Source organism: Nannobrachium achirus (assembly GCF_963921795.1).
Source record: "Nannobrachium achirus genome assembly, chromosome: 14".
Taxonomy (NCBI): Eukaryota; Metazoa; Chordata; class Actinopteri; order Myctophiformes; family Myctophidae; genus Nannobrachium; species Nannobrachium achirus.
Genome location: NC_137821.1, coordinates 29,110,809 through 29,133,077, shown reverse-complemented (window position 1 = coordinate 29,133,077; position 22,269 = coordinate 29,110,809). Strand labels below are relative to the sequence as shown.

Genomic DNA, 22,269 nt, shown 5'->3' with positions numbered 1-22,269 from the left:
ACTGTGGGGAGACATTATTCTCCGTGCCTGCTTGGTTTTGATTAAGACACATTTCATTATGCCGTCTCTTGACTGCACGTTGGCTGCAAGGGGGAGGATAAAATATCAGATTAAAAAAAAACATCTAAAGTGCTGCCATTATGACTTCTCAGCTACAGAGAATAAATAAAAAAGCCTCACTGGTAATGTAGAGCCTTGCTCTTAGTGGTGGCAGCAATGTTTGTTTACCTCCAGAGAGAATGGCCGATACTTTTTGGCCTCAGCCCGCTCGGTGCTTTTACGGACTTCTCGACAGACCTGTGGCCAGCCTAATCAGCGTTCTCTGCCAGCTCTCTCTCAAATGTGCCTCTCTCCACTCGCGCGCACGTGATTTTTTAGGTTTTGGGGTGTTTTTATTCGGTTTTGGGTCGGTTTACTGTCGGCGGCGCCCCCCTTGAGATTGTGCTCTAGGCGGTCGCTTATACCGCTTATACCTACTACATAGCCACGGCACTGCTTCTCGAAATTAAAGCGTAGAACTCAAAAACTGTCTGGGGTGAAACACAAAGGCCAGAGTAGACATTAAAATTACCCAAAACATGTTTGAAAGTGAAATAGCGACTATAACAGACAACAGAGAAGACACTAGTCTAGGTGAGGGAATCCACTCAACCATATGGGGTTTAAAGGGAAAGTTCACCCCAAAATATTTTTTTTTTCCCTTACTCACCCCATGGAGACTTGCATTCTTGATTACCACCAGTGGTTCCGGTAGGAGACACAAAGAGTCTCCTTTGTGTCTCCTACCGGATACATTTGAGTCTTTAATATTATTATCATCAAATTGCCTATAGTTCTAATTATAACTGATGATCGTGTGGAATAGAAATAGTGATATCTTACTAGAATGGCTCCTTAATTCGAGGATCTACAAGAGTAACACTTGAGTAAAAGACAAACGTACTTCATCAACTGCACTTAAGTATCAAAAGTGCATTCTGCCTCACAGTTAGAAGGTCCTGGGTTCGATTCCCGCCGGGGGAAGCTGTGGGCCCTGGGGGCGTGTTCCTCCACCCGTGTCATCAGCACCCACACCCTAGGTGGGGTTGGCGATAGGGCCTCTCTGTGGTGAGTTTGCATGTTCTCCCGTGTCTCCTTGGGCATAGGCCCTCACACAAAAACATGCAGTAGTCCTGGTTTCTATACTACCTCCCCCTAGCCAGCCGGGTGCTCCCCAATATCCCCTGGCGCGGCAGGGGGAGAGCGGAAACCAGGACTACAGGTTAGGTAGTCACCGGGTGAGAAAAATGGGTTACAAAAACCATGGGATAAAAAATATTAAATTAAAAAAAAAGTGCAGTCTGTGCATTTTTTCCCCGTCCTTCCTCTGAGCTTTGTTGTTTATTCTGTATTCAGCCTTACAGCTGAATTTCTTTTTATTAATAGAAATGCAGCTTTGATGGGCAATTTGAGGGCAAGTTTTTGACTACCGACTAGTTGACTACCGAGAACTTAGAGGGGGCATGAGGAAATGCAATGGAGTAAAATTGTTTTGACTGAACGTAATTAAATATACTCAAGTACTGTCGAGTACATATAAAAGGTAGGCTACTTACTAAACCTAAAGAAAATAAAGGAACAACGTATTTTTACTTAAGTACTTATCACCTCTGGTTGTGAGTGTGAGATATCATTAGTTTTATAACAAATGGCTTCAATGAGAATAGGAGTATGGTGATCAATATCCAGGAGTAAAATAATGCTTGAACATTTGGCAATTCTGCTGTGAATGCCAGATGATAACTCCTGATGGATCTTTCGGTTTCACAGTGTTGATTTTAGAAATGACAACTCATCATTTTCATATGACCTTTAATTGAATGAGCGTTCATCAATCCATTTTTGTGGGGACAGAGAAGGAGCTATAGTGTAGTCTTCATGAGGTTGCCCTGCCTGTCACTGATAAGTTTGGGTTTGGAGCCGATCACTCTGAATGGGAAAGGAATGCTGATTAATGGTAGTCACCTCAGCATGATTCATTCCACAGAAAGAGTTATTAGCGTGGTCTAATATAGACACTGCCAAACTAATACGTTCATGATTACATATACAGTACTGTACAGCACACACTCATTTCTGACAACTGACATTTCCACCACTGTACATGTTTGTAGTCAAATAGAGAAAATAGCTGATTTACAAGCAAAGCGATGCCAAGAGATACATTGAGAGTTCTTTGCTTAATATTACTGTGTCTAATTGTTTGTCAAATGCTCCCCTACAGGTATGTTCACTGAATATTCACCTATTTTCGCTGAATATTCACAACATTTTTGTTATTCGCATTGTAGACCTGCTATTGTTGTAGAATGATCACCCATTTTCACAGAATATTCGCAGTTTTTTGCCGAATGTTGTCCAGAATAGGGACACTGCTACAGTATGTGTTCATGTGCTTACCTTAAGAATACTCTTCAGTGGCTGTTCTGAATCCATAGCAATATCACAGTCCACAAGCATCATACAGCTGAGGATGGTGGATGACATGTTTAAGGTACATAGGTGTAACCACCTGGATTCGAACTCGGATCTTGCATTTGGGAAATCTTACCACTACCATTCATTCAAAGGGGATTCAACCCTGGTCAAGGGAAAGGCTTCTGGGTTGCAGGCACCGCTCCTCTGCTACATAGCTATAGATGTAAACAGCCTCCTCTCTGTCCTAGCATCCCAACGCAGAGCAGCCGTCTACAAATCCCTCATCGAATGTGAGCCAACGTTACTTCAACATCACACACTGGAGAACAATTCCCTCTCTGTTGCCCCCGCCGGCGGGGGCAAAAGGTGTTGACCTCTGAACAGCTGTCAATAAATGTCAATAAATCAATAGAGACCAAATAAAAGTACAATTTCATTGTTGATTATTGTTACAGTGGTCCTACAGTATAGTAATCAGCTGCCATTGTACTTTTCATCCATACATTACTCATATTACAGTGTTATTACTACTTATTGTTACTCGTTTTTATCATTTTTCACCCTATACTTTAACATTACTAATATTACAGCACTACTCTCACTAAAACATCTGTAGAGTTTACATAGTTTGGAATATATTCATACAATTTTGCCTATCAATTGATGACACCTTGGTGAACAATTTCTCTATTCAATATTTATGTTTTCAATGAGGTCTTGAGGCTCATTCACTATTCAGAAGGCACATTTTCCATAGGCGGAGGTCTTTTTCAATCCTCTTTTCCTAGCTAAATAATCACAGCAGGACAATTTGGTAAGAGAAATGTGATGTTTTACACTGCATTTGTGAATTTTCAGGGGTTAGCTGACATTTGGTGGGACAAGATTAGCCACAATCATTGTAGTTTTGTGTCCACAACTGTTCCAATTTGGGCATACATTTTAGGCGGATTTTTCCCCTGGACCCCCCTGGGGCTTAAGAGGTTAAAGAGTCAAAAATAAACTTCATCAGTCAAGCAAAAACAACAACAACAAAAAATACCTGCACTGTCAGGCCACAGCGTCAAGAACTGTACAATTAATCAGTTAAAAGGAAGGGCAGACTTTTCACACTGCTGCCTCACGCCCCCTTCACAACTCCTTCCAACCACTCCCATCTGGTCGCTGTGATAAAGTACAACTGGCCGGGAGAAGCACTTATGAGGAATCTTTCATCCCCGCGGCAGTAAACATTTTGCACAACCAACAAAGCGATCTAGACAATCTGCACTTCCCTGCAAAATTGACATACTGTTATACTGTATTTGTTTTACAATCTGCAATGTAACAACATTTGTTCTTTGTTTTTGTTATGATTATGCTCTGATTTTGTGTTCTCCCATTTGGAGGCAGTTTTTATTAATGACTGTTCAATCTGCTCCACAAAACGCTTGCACAACAAATGTATTTTATTCATGAATACTTTTACAAATACATAATAGTACATTGTGAAGCTGACAGATGCAATATCCCTCATATGTGCCACTCCCTCTTTGTGTTGGGAATAATGTCCCTTCAGAATGCACACCAAAATGTGGCAGTTTGATCGGTCCTTGCCCAAGAAATACTAGTCCTTTAGCACAGGGGTTCTCAAAATGTGGTCTGGGGGTTCAAGGGGGTCCCCAGCAAAACCACTTGAACCAGCGATTTGAAAATAAAAGCTCACAACACACTGCAATGTGTAAATTGTAAATAGTTTTTTACCCTCTGCACAATGCCCAATAATGTTGTCATACCACAAAAAAGTGTGTGAATTTACTGAATTCCCTGCTGAAAAAAAAAAACAACGGGCGCCAGGCGCATCTTTCCAGTCCAGCTTATATTTGTGTAAGGTCCAGGAAGTTTCCTGTCTCCACGCAGCGTATGTGTTGCATTTTTGTCACGTAGGAGTCTCAAACAAGGTTGTTTCTTACATTAAATACAGATTTTGGTGTGAAATTACATATTTACACAGGTGATTTCCCTTATTTGGCTGTGTACGATATTTTTCTTTCATATACGATAATTTGAAGCCTCTGGTACGATAATTCAACTTTTCCCATCTGGCAACACCAGGTAACATTGTATAGATGAGATATCTAGGCAGCCAAGTTGCAAATAGATGCCACAAAACATAAGCCAAGCTGCGTCCTTTGGAAAGGTTGAACAGACAATCCTAATGTGCAGAGGACAGCAGATACTGTAGTAGTAGCTTTCCAGAATATGACTGACAGTGGTTTCACACACTCAAAATTTGAATATGATTCCTTCCTAAGCATAATTGCAGTCCTGTGTGGTTCATGGTATTACTCATGCAATTTTAAAATAGGATGTGAGCGGAAACAGTTCCGTCTATATTACCGGTAGTCAATCGTATTTACCATAGTCACCTACCTTATTGTAAATCAAGAATACATTACAGTAATCATAAATAATATATTTTGGATATGGTTACCATAAAGCTTTTGAGTAAATTAGTAATCTCTAAAAGTGCATAAAAGAAGCTCTTCCGGTAAAAGAGAGGAAGACAAGTAAAAAAAAAACTCTTTAAATGCCCTTGATTCACTTCACTCAGTCTAATCTTTTTCACTTCAAAATATAATTAAAAGTCACAAAAACACTCTGTCTCTGTATGACCCCTCACAATCAGAGGAAGGGACAAGCAATCACTTTGGGGGTGTGTACAGCAGACATGAGCTGGCTAATTGGCTGTCAAGAGGCAGAGCTGAAATACCACACTGTTCCTATGATGTGATGAAGGAGCATGAGGATGCAGCCTGGGAGTGGTGGCAGACGCGTGGGGGACTGGGGCCTATTTGCATGGCGCCACTTTGCTGTTGGTATGACTCATGCCTTTTCGTGGAATAGTTCCACAAAAGGACGGAGACTTTAAATGTCTCTACTGGTCGTCCATTAGCTTTAGAACGTATAATACAGCGCCAAGCCTTTAGAAGACCTTGGGTACCGTACTGCTGAAGATCACAAAGGCTCAATCAATAGTGTGATTGACAGGCATGGACAAAACGGAGCATAACGGAGGCAGGTACCATGAAACGAAAACCAGTAGGGACATGTGGAACCTGACAGCTGAGTATGGAATACAAAATAGTGAGGGTTTTTTTTCGCACAAAATGCTGTCCCGATATCAATAGCATTGATATCCTAGTTCAAGTGAAAGAAGGTCAATTGTTACCTCAACTGCTAGACAGACAGTACCAAATAGTCACTAAATGTGCCACGGTGAAATGCTGGGAAAACATGGATTTCTTTCAACGACTATGTTTTCCGGGGTCCCCCAGGAATCTGCCCTCTCTTTTTTCAAGTCTCCTTTTCCTCCGAAAATAGCCTGTCTGCGTGCTCACGTGTGTAGTCATCGCCTGTTTTTGCCGGATGTTCACTTATGACACACCCAGAATAGGGACGCAATAGGATTGGTTAAGAGACATTTTATTTCATTTCTATACCTTCACAGCAACTACAACTCTACCCAGGAGAAATGTTTTGTGGCACTTTAGTTCAAACACACGTGCCAAGGACGTTAAACTAAGTCAAAGACCAAGCATCCCCCTAAAGGGAAGACTGACAGAAACTCATCAGGCACTACCATCTTCTCTTGACATTCCTTTCGACTATTACTTATGTAATACAATTGCTTGCCAGCTGGTGGTGAACAATTTGACAGTTTTATCGCGACTTTGACAAAAGTAATTTACTCAGCTCACCCCTTTTGTGCCTCTGTTGGGAATACATCCACCAAATAAAAATAAATAAATCAGCACCCTCCGGGATTTGACAGCTCAATGTCTTCCGAACCCCTGCACAACCGAGGTTGTGTTCATTCACCATCATAAAATTGTGAGACACCGGGGCCATAATACTGTGATCTATTGTCTGTCTTGGGGACACTTTGGGGGTCCTCTGCTGTTCACGGGGACAGCTGGGGCCATAACCGTGCAGCTGTTTAAGTTTAGTTCCCCAGAAAGTGACATTAGTTCAAAGAAACTGGACAGGAAATGGTCCCGGGGTTCAGTTTGGAGTTCATTTTTCTAACTTCCACACTTTATGTTCGAGTGCCAGTGATGACGGTTGTAAATCAAATGTCAATCAAGCGTAAAAGCAAAGTGCAATTTATCTGCTAGGGAAAAAATGAAAAAAACGCTGTGGAGTTTTGGATTTTAAAGCTATTACAATTCACCAATTTTAATGTCACTCATGGCTCAGTCACTTTGACTTTTTCAAAGCTGGCAAGCAGATAGCCAAGACTTACTTGCTTCAAGTAAGTAGGAGAGGTGACTTTGTAAAAGTGTAAACATTATTCATCAAATTGGATCCCCTCGCACACTAATTTTCATTGCTCAATACTTCAAATATGTGGATGATTGCAGATATTACTTAGTAATATAATAATCATCACAGCACAGTCATTGTGTGTGCAGTGGTGTGATATTTTTCCAATGTTGGATATTTCATTTTGAAATGAATCTTCATATTTGCATGACTTGCACCCAAATGAGTTTAAATGTATTAGTGATTACCATTGTAGAGCGAGACAATTATTCCTCCCCTCATAAATGCATATTTGAGCATGATCACACTCTTGCATATTTGTGTTGGTTCTCAATGGAGTGTATTATAATTTTAGTGCAAAAATCTGTGTTATTATTCCAGGGGAGCATTAATAATAATATGACATTTTATTTGTAACGCACGTTATATTTGAAGCAAAGTGCTACATTAAAAGCAAAAAGATTTAAAAAAGGACAAAGATAATAAAGAAAATGGTCTGTGGTACTCTCAGGAGATCGCATTAACCACATGTACCCCCGTGTCCCTTTTCATGGGGCGAACATTCTGCAAAAATGGCAGATCTACAAGGTCACAATGTGTCATGTTGGGACTCCTTGGGAGATTTTAGATCAGCTATTTTCGGTGAGGTGGTTTGGTGTAGAGGTAAAACACTTGGACAGAACCGGAGAGGAGACTGGCTACAAAGTATAGGGTTAATGCATGTGTAAATGGAGCCTGAACCTTCTTAAGGCATAGGATCAATGCATGTGTGAATATGAATGATGATATGCAACCGTATATACCAGACGGTTAGAAGAAGCCGGAGACCTTTCCATTTCAAATAAGGTCAAGAACAGCCTCCCTGGCCCGAGTGAGGAGTCAATTAAAACAAGCAAACGCATGAGATGTGCAATGTCAGCCTGAAACTGTTTGCACACCTTGCTTAGTCCACTGAAACCTTTACATATTGCAGTTCTGCAATGCTAAAGTCAAATGAACCATCTCAGAGTTCACTTAAAAAGCAAACAAAAATGCACACAAAGCCAAAAAGCTATCAACATTTAAAATATATGCAGCCATACACATTTACATTTGGCCTATATGGCGCTATAAAATCCAAGTAAATGTCAGCCATGGTCATTAAAGTTAAAAAAAAAAAAAAAAGAAAAAAGAAAGAAAAAGAAAAAATCACTCCAGTGGTCAGAGTTTTTCCAGAAAGACAAAGAGCGGATTCCCTATGGACTGCGCTTGTTGATCTTGTTGCGGTGGCTGTCACGCAGGGAGTTGGCTTTGATGTAATATTGTGATATTTCATTCGATTATGCTGGTTTGATTGTGCGAGGTCATCCATCCTGGCTGATGTCTCTTCGTATCCGTCAGGAGCATTTTGCTTTATTGGCTTGCTGGTCGACTCGCCAGAATATCAATGGGTGTTTGATGGCATTAATGCACCATTTGAATGCAGGCCGTGGAGGAGAGGTGGGGGGTGGGGGGGTACAGAGGAAATCTGAAAGTCAGATGTTGGCGAGGTGGAAGTATTTCTTAAAATGCTGATGCTACACCGGAGCCACATATTCAATGTTAAAAATCAAGGTTTCTCAGGGATTTTTGGTTTTGCTACTGAAAAATCGCAGCTTTCTAACTCACTTCCTACGTGACATGTACTACTTCAATGAGACAATTCTATTTTCTGGTAGTTCATCCAGACCAAAACACATATAGGGTTAAATCTGCCTTTTATCATACCCCTTCATACCTGCTTTAGTCGATTTTTTTCATAGCTGCCCCTGTTGCTATATTTCGGCTGCCCCTGTTGCTAGATTTAGATCATAACTAACACAGTGGATTGTCCATAGGCTAGTGCCGTTATTTCTTTAGCTTCAAATTTAGTATTTTTTTATTGGATTGTGTTTACACAACGTCCTGAGACCAACCAAACCGCTGTTTTGACCTCACAGGCACCCTTACTTGTCAAACGGCTTCTGCTCTGCACCAGAGCAGGGAGAGGAGAGGCTTGAAAGGGAGGGGAGGGAGGGGTCGGTTTGACAAGTAAGGGTGCCTGTGAGGTCAAAACAGTGGTGTGGTTGGTCTCAGGACGTTGTGTAAACACAATCCAATAAAAAAATACTAAATTTGAAGCTAAAGAAATAACCGCACTAGCCTAAGGACAATCCACTGTGTTAGTTATGAGAGGGCCCGCGAAATCTAGCAATAGGGGCAGCCGAAATCTAGCAACAGGGGCAGCTATGAAAAAAATCGACTAAAGCAGGTATGAAGGGGTATGATAAAAGGCTGATTTAACCCTATATGTGTTTTGGTCTGGATGACTCCTTTAACAATTAAAAAAAAATGTTAGGTCGCTTAATTGCTCAGAGACATGTGTTGACAGTTGACACACATTCATCTCTCCCAAATCACATGGAACCAAGTGTTTTATTTTATACAAGAGAAGAAAGATGGGAGACCCTAACCCTAACCCTAACCCACAATGCTGCATGGTAGAGCCAAAACTCAAGATTTTAAAATGCCCATGAAATCAGGGAATTATATTCCACAATCTCGGAAATCTCAGAAAGAAGAAAATTAATAGAGAATGGGGTGCTATTAAAGTACTGTAACCACTTTGTATCATTATTTTCATTTCAGGTGCACAAACTAGTTAATTATGTCAGTTACTATCACCAATAAAGCAGTATTTTCCGGCATAAAAAGTACTGCAAACGCCTCCCCTTCCACCATAGCCTTTGAAGATTGCAGTCATGATTATTGGCAATGCAACTGCCATCACACGATCAAAGGATTGACCCTTTAATTAAAACAAATGCTTGAGGATATCTAACATTAAACATTTCTTTACTTTGATCGAGTAGACTGTATGCAGCCTGAACTTGATGAAAATGAAACGTGCCCGGTGAATCATTGCTTGGGGAAATCAATTCATTTAGTCACACAGAGGTGCTAAGTTATTTATTGCTTGTCAGCATGTGCTGTTAGTTCAATTTAATTTGTAGTGGGGGGGAAAGGAACGGCGGCTCCACATAGGGGCGGACGGGGAGAAAAATGACACTGCTTATGTAAATAATATATGTGTTCTCTATAAAAAAAATAACATCCATGTATGTTTCAAGTTGTCCTTTTCCTCTAATGGCGCTGTAAACAACACCATATGGTTGGGTATCTATATTCTGCCTAAAGGTTACCACTCACATGCAACACTATGGATATCTCCAATCCTGCAATGCTGTTTCCACGCACGCACGCACGCACGCACGCACACGCACACACACACACACACACACACACACACACACACACACACACACACACACACACACACACACACACACACACACACACACACAATCCATCTGATAGTCAGGCTGTATCTGTGGTAAATGTAAATGCCCAACAGTGTTTCAACTATTCTTTCAAAGTACAAAGACCTTTACCTGTGTAGAAGACACATGGGCATAGAGCTCACTGCTGCAACATCAGCAGAACTGCAGGATAGCCATACAGTAGCCTGCCTTCAACAGAGCACTTTGATTGCATTAATACAAATATTCTTTGGAGTTCCTATACCGGAAATAGGTCTTAGCTATAAATTGTTTTTAGAGTGATTATTTAATTGCCATGTGACAAATTGTACTTTCCTCCCTACCCATTAGCGAACCACAGATTCTACACTTTCACCATGAAACAGATTAAAGGGATTTCTGTACAATTAATGTAATTATTTAATTCTTGCTGCTGTTATTTTATAAGTAATTCATCAACTCTGAAAAAAGGTGAATATATTTTTACTTCTTCACTTCTACAATCTCTGTTCCACATTGTTGCTACTTAAAACCCCTATTCTTCTGCCTACACAGACATACGTCATGTCCTAGTATGAGCGAATAGTGGAAGGGGATCAACGTCACATGATTCTCGTTTGACCCGGCAAAAACTTGGATGTGTATGTGTGTCTCAAAGAATATGGCAGAAAGTTTAGATTATTTGGCGGTCCCCATTTACATTTTTCACAAGATCGGTGGTTGTTGACATTACCTGCTACTTCACCAGCCACCATATGTGCTATGACGGATAAACCCATAAAATGTAACGATGTGTCCGTTCCACAATGTAATTCCAGTGGTGAAAGCTGGGTTGTTTCGCCCGGTGAAGGAATGGCAGATTTGGCCAAGCCCCGAAATACCTGTATGTGTATCAGAGAATACTCATACAAACAGAAAAACTAGCTTGGGCCACAGGGTAGTGGTCCAGGCATCTAGGCTGGTAATCCAGCCCTTGCAGCGTTGCAGGTTCGAGTCCCGATCATTGAATCGAATTGGAAGATCGATCGATCGATTCTTACCTTTTGTGAACATTATATCCAAAAATCAATTGATCGATCGGATATATACTGTATATATATCAGAGGGAATCCTAAAAGATTGGCTCTCATCCATAGTTCTAAATGAGCAGGTGCAGCCATGAGAATTTGAGAAGGCACCATATGCTGCCTGAGCAAAAGCTGTGTCACTATCCAACCAAAATCCCTCTGAAGTTCAGAACTGAGCCACCGTTTCTGCTACTTTCTCAAGTACTCTCGCCTCAACATAATGACCGCAGTCCATGAGCCATTTCTCAGTCTAATCATTCCGACTTTCTGATTTCCTTGAAAACGTTCGCCCGAGACCGCCCGTTTATCTGCTCTTCTCAAATAACTCACCCTCTAATGCGGGGGTGACACAGACAAAATAGTCATCAATCTCAGACACCATGAGCACTTAAGTCTCTTTGCATCCCTTTTTACTAAAGTGGGCATTTTCCCCCTGGAATCATCAATAAATAGGATACCTGGCTTGTAAATGTGTATAGTGTGATGCATTTAACTTCCCCCATCCTATCCTCATCCCTCAAAAAGAACCTTTTAAATGCAAATAAATACCCAAAAGGCACATGGGTATTTATTATGTATTTCATTGTCTCCCCAGGGGTGTGTGGTGGTGGCGGTGTGGTGGTTTAGCAAGTAGAGGAGTGCTGTGCTACACATCTGCATGTAATTGCGCCGATCCCAGCCTCAGTTTACCAGAACAAAGCAGCCACAGAATAAATTACAGCACAAAAGAAACAACGCGTTAAAAACATTAGGTGAAAGGATGCAATTAATTCTAGTAACGGCAAGGAGCGTATAGGGAAGCAGAAATTAATTTAAAAGCCGCTCTAGTGGATGAAATAGGTAGGTGCTGCTTTTATACTTGATCTACTATATAAGTGAGAATGGCTCGGCCAATTATCTCCATTGTATTTTATTGCAGGGCTTCTCTGTGGGGCTGATGAAACCCTTAGTTGGTTTCCTCCGCTGCAGTGCTTAGCCATAGACTTTATGCATATTGCACTCTGAAGATGATTTGTCTATTGTGGAAAAGGGAAACCTTATACCAGGGGTCTTCAACGTTTTCAGGCCAAGGACCCCTTAGTCGAGAAAGAGATGAAGCAGGGACCCCCACAACCCATAGAGACCACATATTTCATAGTTTGGCTGCACAATCATCAGTGTATTTTGGGTTAATGTCAATTTGTGTTTTCAGATATTTAACCACTTGAACCGTCAGTACTTAATAAACTTCACTCTGTACTTTGTCTGCTCTTTTTCCCCTCTACACCAAAACCTTTTTGCCAAAAATAGCCGATCTACAAGCTCACAACGCCTCGCAGCGTTCTCAGAATATGGATGCTAGGGTTCAAGTGGTTAATATAAAAAAGGAGAAAAAGAAATTCTCTCACAAAGATTTGGAGGGCCCCCTGTAGCAACTCTGAGGACCCCCTAGGGGTCCCAGACCCTCTGTTGAAGACCTCTGCCTTATACGACTCCAAAATGTGTGCCGACCTTACGTAGTGAAACGCACCTCATGCTCAAGCCCAATGTTTCAACAGGTGCCCATTGCCCAGCCCGCTGTAAGACCCTCAGTGGAAGATAAACCATTAATTGCTTTACAAATGATGTGGAGTTGTATGGCCAAAGGCACTTGACACTACAGTACAGCTACTTTTAGTGGCCCTACCAATACTCTACGGGTGCTTGCTGCACACCGTTATTAACTTTTCTGCATTTGCTGCTATTTACTGATGCCGTTCCCCCACCACCACAACCCCAGGGGCTGTCGTCTTTGGTTCTGCTCGGCCTAGGCCTGTATTTTCCTTCCTGCTCCCTGCTTGCTTATGCATGCCTGTTACTTTCATTCCCTGCAGCAGACTGAAACTTGTCCCCAAAATAGAATCAATACTGTGAAGTCAAATTGTATCATTTTATGCAATTGCCTTATTAAAATTACGATGTGGATGATTCCTGTGTGAAAGGGGTTTATTACTTCCAACATTCCATCATTTCTGTAGAAATTGCATTGGGCTAATGCAAATGACAAACATTCCTTCTCGGGGCCTCTTCAGGATAGGATGTAATAAATTCAGGTAGAGTAACACTGCCATCTAGTGAGCTATGATGGAAAATACAAGGTCTTTCTCCACTAAGCATGTCTTTCTCCACTAAGTCTCCACTAAGTCCTCGAAAATATCTGGTCTTCCAGAATTCAATGAATTACTTTTTATTACTTCTGTTACATCAGTGTTTCTCAAAGTGGTGGGTCTCCAGAAAAGATAAAAAATAAAGGTAAATATAGCATAAAAATCAGTCTAACCAATTTAGCATTTTAATTTATACTTAGGCTGATTCTGAAAATAGACGATCTACAAGCCCCCCAAGATGTTGCCATGTGACTCGTTGTGGGCTTGTAGATCGGTTATTTTCAAAACATTCTGCAAAATTGTGGCCCAAGTTTGAGAAACGTTGTGTTACAAAATTCAAATATGGACTTACAGCACAAAACATGTCTTCATGTCCTTAAACACCAGGAGCGTGACAAATAAATGCAAAAATCCAAAAATGCGTTGATGAATATTTCAAACTATTCATCTGAAAATTATGTTGCTCACATTATGTGGATCATGAACTATGTCAAACAACAGTTTGAATTAATGCAAATCACACAAAATAAACCCAGTGTGCGAGGACCTTTAGACAGTAAAATTGCAACCACACACGTTGAAAATAACAAGTAGTCTACCATAACATCTCTGAGCATTAGAAATCATTTTTGAACCGTGCTTTTAAAGGTGAAAAAAGAAATGCATTTGACAAGTCTTTAACCTTATTTCACCCCATCAGGGCCTTTTGCCATCACTGGCTTTCATGAGAGCTTTGATAGCCCTGGCCCTCATTTCCAGTTCTAGGAGTTCCAGTTGCTGAACCGAGGGCTGACAGATGGTTGGTGTCAGACCCGAGGCAGGCCCACTCTGATCAGGTACAACCCCATCTGTGGACTGCGATGAGGCTTTCTGTTCTTTTGATTCCTCGCTGCCAGAAGAGGACGAGAATGCTAAAATCTCGCTAACACTTTTGTCTATGTCACTTTGCAGTTCTTTCTTTGCCGCCGTCGGCTGTGTGTCCCCCCGCGACTCCACCCCAGACTCCTCTTTGGCTGGTTCTGGATTTGTGACGGGATCAACGCATTCTGCACTAATTATCTCCGCTGGCTTTGCTGTGACTTCCTCAGGTTTGGCGGCCTGCTCCTCTTTGTGCCCCTCGATGTCACTGTCGTAAGTGTCTGCGTTGATGCTTAGGACATCACTCTCCTCGCCTGAGCCACCGACCTCTGTCAAGAAAATTACAACCAGATTGAAAACATGAAAATGTTTGTTTAATATGCAGTGAATGTACTGTACAGTATATACAGTTGTTCTCGAAATTATTCAACCTCCTCTGACAAATTTGTTCATTAGTGTAACGTAACCACTGTTCCTTTGATTTAGAACTTGTGAACTATGCTCAAAACTGTACTTTTTGGAACATTCAGTGTCTTTGCAATTGTTTTATCCTTTTTTGTAAAAAGCAATAATCTCTTCTCTGAACTTTTCTAACCATTCCTTATACATGTTTCTAACTGCTCTAATCACAGTCTACAAGTCAACAAACTTCTAGTCAGTCCAAATTGCACATCTGATGCAACTATTTAACTCATTGACTGCCAAGGCCCGAGTTTCCCGAGTTATTACAGTAGTCCCAGGCTGCCACAGCCCGAGTTTCCCGAGTTGGAAGCCATTTTGAAAAAAAAAAAAAAAAAAAAAAAAAAATTATCCAAGAGTTTCCTACGCCCCATAGTGCATTGCGCAAACGTCTGCACCGAGGTTCCGCCGCCGATTTACAAGCTCACAACGGGTTGCATCTGCAACGCGACGTGAGCTTGTATGTCTGCTGTTAAACCCGGAAGTTTGGTCCTGATAGTCTCCAGTAAACTCCCGCGGAAACTTGTGGATAAAAAAAATTCTAAAAATGCCTCAAATGTATTAGGCATGATCGCAATTGCGAAATTGCATGTTTAGCCCCATAACAAACACATCTTTCAAAATGTCAAAAATGGCTGTTTTGTCTGACTTTGAAGGCTTGTATCTCATGAATGCCTGAACGGATTTCCAAGCGGATTTTTTCGTTTGAAAGCTGTTAAAAAGTACTACACATATGGTGCATGATCTAGGCATGGGCGTGCACGATCCGTGCACTAAAGATTGATCCGTGCACTAGAAATTTAGGAAGGTGGCAGTGTTTGTTTTGTCTGACTTTGAAGGCTTCTATCTCATGAATGCCTGAACGGATTTCCAAGCGGATTTTTTGGTTTGAAAGCTGTTAAAAAGTACTACACATATGGTGCATATATGGTGCATGGGCGTGCACGATCCGTGCACTAAAAATTGATCCGTGCACTAGAAATTTAAGAACGTGGCATCCTGGTACTTGGCGGCCATCTTGAAAAGGGCATTCAATGAGTTAAGCCCTTGATTAATTGATTGCAGTTGATTACAGATGTTTTCAGGTGTAATTAATAGCTGAGTGGCAAAAGTGGCATTTAGCATTGAACACAACTAATTTTACTTTTGTTGAGCTATTTACATTGTTCTTGTATGATTTATTTATTTCATTCAGTTGTCAGTTTGTGAATTTAGCCACTAAACCAGATTTGCAGAGGGGGGTTGAATAATTTTGAGCACAACCGTATACAGTGTATGGATGGTTTGCATCTACTGTATGTACTTGGGTCCTGTCAGCAGTATATTTCCAATTGACTATGATTTCGTTGTGAGGGTTTAAAATATAAAGTACCTTGCTTTGGGTCCTCTGGTTTTCCTACTTCTTTAAGGGAGGACGTGGAGTCTATATTACTGTCTTGCCTTGATGAAGAAATGAAAAGAGAAAAGAAAAAAGGTAAATGACATTCAGTTCACTCCTTAAAATGTCCATCGGATAGTTTACAAGATGCAGTCTACTCACTGGCTTTCTAAGTTTGCGTCAGCATTTTCCTCATCATCTCCAGATGTCAACTCTTCCCCTGCGTAGCATGTATTTAAATGTATTTAAACACCACATACAAAAGCATTCAAAGATTTCAAGTACAAGCATGCCAGATTCACCACTGGGGTGCAGAATCAGATGTGACCACAGTTATTACCTCCCAGGATCTGAAGAAGATTCTTCTGTGAAAGCTGCTCCAGCTGCTCGTGGCAAAGCTGCTTGATTTCCTCCAAACTGCAGCCCTGTGAACGACAATGCATTTAAAAAAAGGTGAATTAAGCATGGCGAGCGTTCCCTCAAATGTAATTTGCGGCACCAGCACCTTGAGCAAAACGGCAGATATCAACAGCTGTTTGTTAATGGTTGTGCTCCAGGGGAGGAACAGAACTGTGCTTCAGTGGGTTTTACTTTATGCTTTTGCAGTTTACAGCTCAGCTTCTTTCTTATTTTCTCCCTCTAGAGCTTTCCACAGTCAAAGGAGAGTACTTGTCATTGTCACCATCATTGCCTTACTTGTTCATAGGCCTGCATGTTTTAGTAGGACACATGGTGGGCCACTACTCATCCATCAGCAGAACAATAAATGGTAAATGGTGCATTTATATAGCGCCTTTATCCAAGAGATGCATTACATTCACCCACACACCCACACCCACACACACACACACACACACAGCGGAGGAAACCATGCAAGGCACCTACCTGCTCATCGGGAGCATTTAGAGGTTCAGCGTCTTGCTCAAGAACACAGTTCAACATTAACTCTGGGAGAGCCTGGGACCGAACTTGTAACCTTCCGGTTGCCAAGTGGACACTCGAATCCTGAGCCACTGTCACCCTATGACTTGTATAGGTGTGGGCATATAACGTGGGTTCCTGCTTCTGTTGCATGTCATCTCTCACACAGTCACAACAAAAAAACAGTTTGCAGCCATATATTGTTTCAGAATAACACTGTTTTACAGATGGCACTGCCGAAAGTGAGCTCCCTTGAATGAGGCACCATCTTTGCCAGGAATCCACTAAACAACAGGCCATGTTTATTTCTCTGCAACACCAAAGCTTACGTGTGTAACATAATTAAAATAAACTAATCTTGCGCTCGGGTGGCACAGTGGCAAAGCCCCTGGCCCACCACCATGGAGGTTGTATGTTCGAAATCCAACGAGGTGCATCCGGCTTTGTCGGGTGTCTGTGCGAAAACTGGTCCGTGTTTCGGGGTGGGAAGCCAGGCGGGGAAGTTGATAATTGTCATTGCATGCATTCCCACAGGCTGGCTGTCAGTCAGAGAGTGTTGGGCGGGAGGAGTAGGACAAAGGCTCTAGGTCCTCCCGGCGTTGGGGCTCCTCACTGGCAGGTGAATCATTAGGATACAACAGCAATGACACCACAGAAGTCTGTATGGGGAGGAATTAATCGACAAAACAACTAAATAGGGGAGAAGGTGGTAAAAAAAATACTCTAAATTTAGAAAATAATAAATAGAAGAAAAAACTACATTTACTATTGAAACAACATTGAATGAGAAACTAATCTCATTCAATGTGATGAGGTCTCGCTTAACGTATTCCCTGATCCACCAGTTGTCTCTACTATCTGGGATAGACTGGTGGAAAGCCACATACCCATGGATGACCAAAGACCTTGGTTACCTAAAAAGCTGACTGGAACTTTTAGGTGTGGGTGATCTAAACAGTGTGACTACACGGTGCGGTCTAAAACAATTATCAGTCCAGCGGTTTACGGGTCAGTCCGTACATCCACACATTTTATACATTGTAAAACCCCCTTGGGTCTGACTCTTGGGTGGCATCTCTATTTTCACATCTTCATGTCTTCCTAACATCTCACCAGGGTATACGACAGTATTAAGCGACAAGTCTTGCTGGGTTTAAATGGAACAGGAATAGAATAGATAGGAAATAGCCATAATTCGTCCATATATTCAGCATACCTTGCTGGAAGACCACTTGAAGACACTTGTTGCTGCGGTGGATACCGACACAGATACCGACACATCAGCGGGCTGAATGGAGATGATGGGTGGGAAGTGGAGGCAGACTGGCAGTTGAATAACATCACGTGGCCAATAATCTGCTTTTGGAACAAATAATCTACTGCACTCCGTTTCCCATTGGGTCGGGACCCATTTGTGGGCAGCGGACGGTTTTGTGGGTGACAGTGGGTCGCGAGTAAATATATATTTTTTTCTTTTTCGTTTCCTACGTTGAAAAAAAATATTATTAAAAAAAAAAGTTACAACTTTATCAACTAAAAACTAAATTCCAAAAATGTTCAAAAGTATTTCATTAATACAAATCTAAAAAAAATCTTATAATTTCCATAAATACATTTTTAAAAAGTTCAAGTAGTAGTGAAAATAGCAGATCCACGAACTTGCAGAGCTTTGCAGATTTGCTATTTTAACTAGTTTCGGTCACAGGCAAAAGTCAAATTTCTCTTTTGGGTCTCGAGCTAAACAATTTGGGAACCACAGCTAGGAGGCCTGGCCAAGTTCCCCGTTATCTTCCACCAATAATATGTTGATGATGGTATACCTTGATCTTGTCTAAACATACCTCTATATATATATATATATATAAAAATTGAACTCAAGTCACCATGGCATGAGTAATTGCGACCGTCAGGTCGCACTTACTATCAAAACCTCCACCAGCTGTCCGTAAGTCAGTCCGTCCGTCTGTCAAACGTCACATTTTTGCCCTGCTCATATCTCCGCAACCGTTGCCCCGATCCAACTTTTCCAGAATATTTAACCCAATTTCCAGGACAATATAACAATAATTCAGCTCAATAACAGGTCGCTTATTCCTATGCGCAATGCCCAAAGACAGGTAGTGTATGCCAGTGGTTCTCAACCTTTTCAGGCCGTGACCCCGAAATAATCATGTTTTAACTGGGAACCCGGCACCCTGACGAGCACTAAGAGTTGAGGAATTTTGTATAACACGGTTCTAGTGTGAAAATAACTGATCTACATGCTCACAACGCCTCGCAACGAGCATGTAGATCGGCTATTTTCACAATTTCTGCCTCTAATATTTGACAATTTGGCCCATGTTTAATTTGTCATTTCAGAGGTATTAACAAAATCAATAACCAAAGACAATGCACAGTTATTTTTTCCAGGACCTTCCAGGACCCTTGATAAATTCCAAAACTTTTCCAGTACTGGAAAAATATTTTTCTAATTTCAAAATATTTCCAGGAATTTCATGACCGTGGGAACCCTGATCAATGTACTAGTAAAACAGTGCAGATAGAAAGTGGAACACAAAAACTGGGACTTTATACAGGCTGGTGAAGTGAAGTCTAGCCTGGTCCGTGTAAATAATTTAAGGACTTGAGACGCGGCTTGGCTGCCAAACCACAACCTCCACCCCTCATTTCTCACATGGCCCTCATCTAGCGCCACCATCAGGCCGATTTTTGCTAAACACATCTTTGGACACTGCTCCTACAGATTTTGGCCTAAAATCAAGCAAAGTGATACACAGTATCTCTAAAGTCATGTCATCAACATGGATCTGTCCCATTTCCCATATTCCCTCCTGATTGGCTACGATTGCCTTCTAAAGTTTGTGTATGTGACGTGACGGTCGCTTATCTCCCGATTAGGGAGTTTACTGGTAGATTAGCGATTTATGCACCTTCTTTCCAAAAGTGCCCTTTATGGGAATTTCAGCCCCTGCCTACCATTCTCTGCACATCCCTGCACAGACATAAGAGCTCACCTTAAGCTCATCGGGCAGCATCTTGTGCAGCTTGCGTTCCCCCAACACGTGGAAACACTGCTCCAGCATCTCCTGCCTGTCCGTCACGTAGGCGCTGATGGGTTGGAAGGGCACGCTGAGGTCCAGCCCTCCCTCCTCCATGTCACTGCCAACCTTATCCAGTTCTGCGTCTGCCAGGTCCTCCTTAGAGTCCTGTTTTGGAAAGAGGCATTCATATTAGTCAAGAGCTGCGTGAGACAATAACAGCACAGGTAGAGTGGCCACTTGGCAACCGGAAGGTTGCCAGTTCGATCCCGGGCTCCCACAGAGTTGATGTTGAAGTGTCCCTGAGCAAGACCCTGAAGATTATTATCACAAAACATACATTAACCACTTCAACCCTATATAGTCGGCCACTTGAAAATAACAGAACTACAAGCTTGTAAAGCTATACATTTGGTAACTTGAAACAACACATTTTGCACAATGAGAACTTTTACTTAAAGTAAACGTACTCATTGTGCAGAACCTTGCGTGTACTAAAAGTCGTTTGTTTAAGTACACTTTGATACCAATATTTATGTACTTTTACTCAAGTAAATTTAGAATTCCCGACTTTTTACTTGTGTAACAAGAGTATTTCTACATTGCAGTATTGACACTTTTACTCAAGTAAAACATGCAATACTTTTCCCACCACAGTTACAGTATGCAGACAGGTACTGTGTACTCCAGTGTGTATTCCAGGGACTCTGTGGGTTCCTTTATGGGGGTCTAAATTGACCCATACAAGTGTGAAACTCTAACAGCATCCATTTGTATGCTGTCAGAGTTAAAGGGAGACCTTGAAATGTAAAAGTTTGAGAAACGCTGCAGTGCTGTACCAGGTGGCTGTACTGTAACCACAACCTCACCTCCACACTAGATTCGGTGCATCTCCGTCTTCGGTCAACAACATGCTGCTGCTCCTCGGGTTGAGCATGTTTTCTTTTCTTCTCTCTGCTCGTACATTTCTTTTTGAGCATTATTCTCTCTCTGGGTAATAACTAAGACGAGTCGATGTTTGTTTGTTTGTTTGTTGTCCCTTGTCGTTCGCTGTTCTTCTCATGCAAGCATCACACAAAGCTGTGGTCAACGACAAAACTGTGTGTAAGGTCGCCGTTTGTTTACGTCAGAGAGGCAAGTTCTTCTGAGTTTATATTTAAAAAGAGTCACACCGCCACCTGCTGGACTGGTTTGTTTAATGCAAAACAAAACGGTGCTGTTCTCCGTTATTTCACCAGTGTCTCTCAATAACTTTTAACATTTCAAGCCAAGGTCTCCCCGTAACTTTTACAGAGTACAAATGGAACCAAATGGACCTGGTCAGCGTCCATTTGGTTCCATGTGTACACTGTCAGAGAGCTACAGACTTGTAGTTACAATGTAGGCCTAGGCCTACGATTTACAATTTTAGGCATTTAGCAGGCGCTTTTAATCCAAAGCGATTTACAAACAGCAGTTAGACTAATTAGGCTACATCAATATAGTTAGACACCATTTAGCATTAGAGTCCCTGGAATCTACTTTGAGAAATGCTGATTTACACTAATAATTCCATGGTGGTTGTGCTACTGTGATATCACCACATTGTAGAATAAATGGCATTATCATCCTAAAAACCTGATAAAGGATAGCATGAGGATCACCGAAGATCCTATCTTTAGCCACAGTTCTGAATCATTAAAATGCTGGAAATTCAACAATTCGGGGAAGAAAATAAACGAACAATACATTCAGGAAATTGTGTTTGGACAGCTAAATGTGTTTTAGTGGTTCTCAAACCTTTTCATGTCAAGGACCCCTAAAATATTGAGAACCCCTGCATTAGACCAAGGACGACCCTACCTCATAGTGTACAAATGGAACCTGTAAGGAACTTTGGTTCCATAGGCTACACTCTCAGAGTCAGAGTTACAGCAACATAGGGTCCATTTGGTTCCTAACTACTGTATGCATCATTTTTCTGGGGACCATCTGGAATCCCCTCGAGGAGCCCTGCCTGGGGATCCCCGGACCCCACTTTGAGAACCACCTTGTTCAAGAGACCTGTGATCCTCACCCTTTCAGTAAAGAAACCCAGGAGGCAAAAAAAGACGAGCAGAAACAGTTAGCAGCAGCAGATTAAATGCCAGATCAGACTTTTTTCCCCCTTTTTTTGCCAGACCCATGAAATGGGTAGGCCTACATAAGCAAATGTCGGTCTGTCCGGGTTTTCTATATAAAGGGTATATATGATGATGACATGATGATGACATGCCTACAAAAGGCATGATGTCATAAATGATGATGACAGACAGGGGGTTGGCAGAACCGGGGTCTGGCACAACCAGGTTGACCTGGTCT

At 41.6% G+C, this 22,269-nt stretch overlaps 1 protein-coding gene across 2 annotated transcripts; it reads right to left on the bottom strand.

The window, feature by feature from the left end:
- Window positions 1-13,278: 13,278 nt before the first annotated feature.
- On the bottom strand, window positions 13,279-20,993 carry caap1 (caspase activity and apoptosis inhibitor 1). 2 transcript variants are annotated; one of them, XM_080742009.1, is made up of 6 exons: window positions 20,799-20,993; window positions 19,906-20,097; window positions 16,308-16,392; window positions 16,130-16,187; window positions 15,962-16,029; window positions 13,279-14,459 (listed from the first exon to the last, which is right to left on the bottom strand). In XM_080742009.1, exons 1-6 carry the CDS (start codon window positions 20,907-20,909, stop codon window positions 13,969-13,971), a joined length of 1,005 nt encoding a protein of 334 aa, XP_080598135.1. In that variant the 5' UTR covers window positions 20,910-20,993; the 3' UTR covers window positions 13,279-13,968. The 2 variants fall into 2 exon arrangements, with proteins under 2 accessions (XP_080598135.1, XP_080598134.1); XM_080742008.1 differs by lacking the exons at window positions 19,906-20,097; window positions 20,799-20,993 and adding an exon at window positions 16,853-17,588.
- Window positions 20,994-22,269: the final 1,276 nt, after the last annotated feature.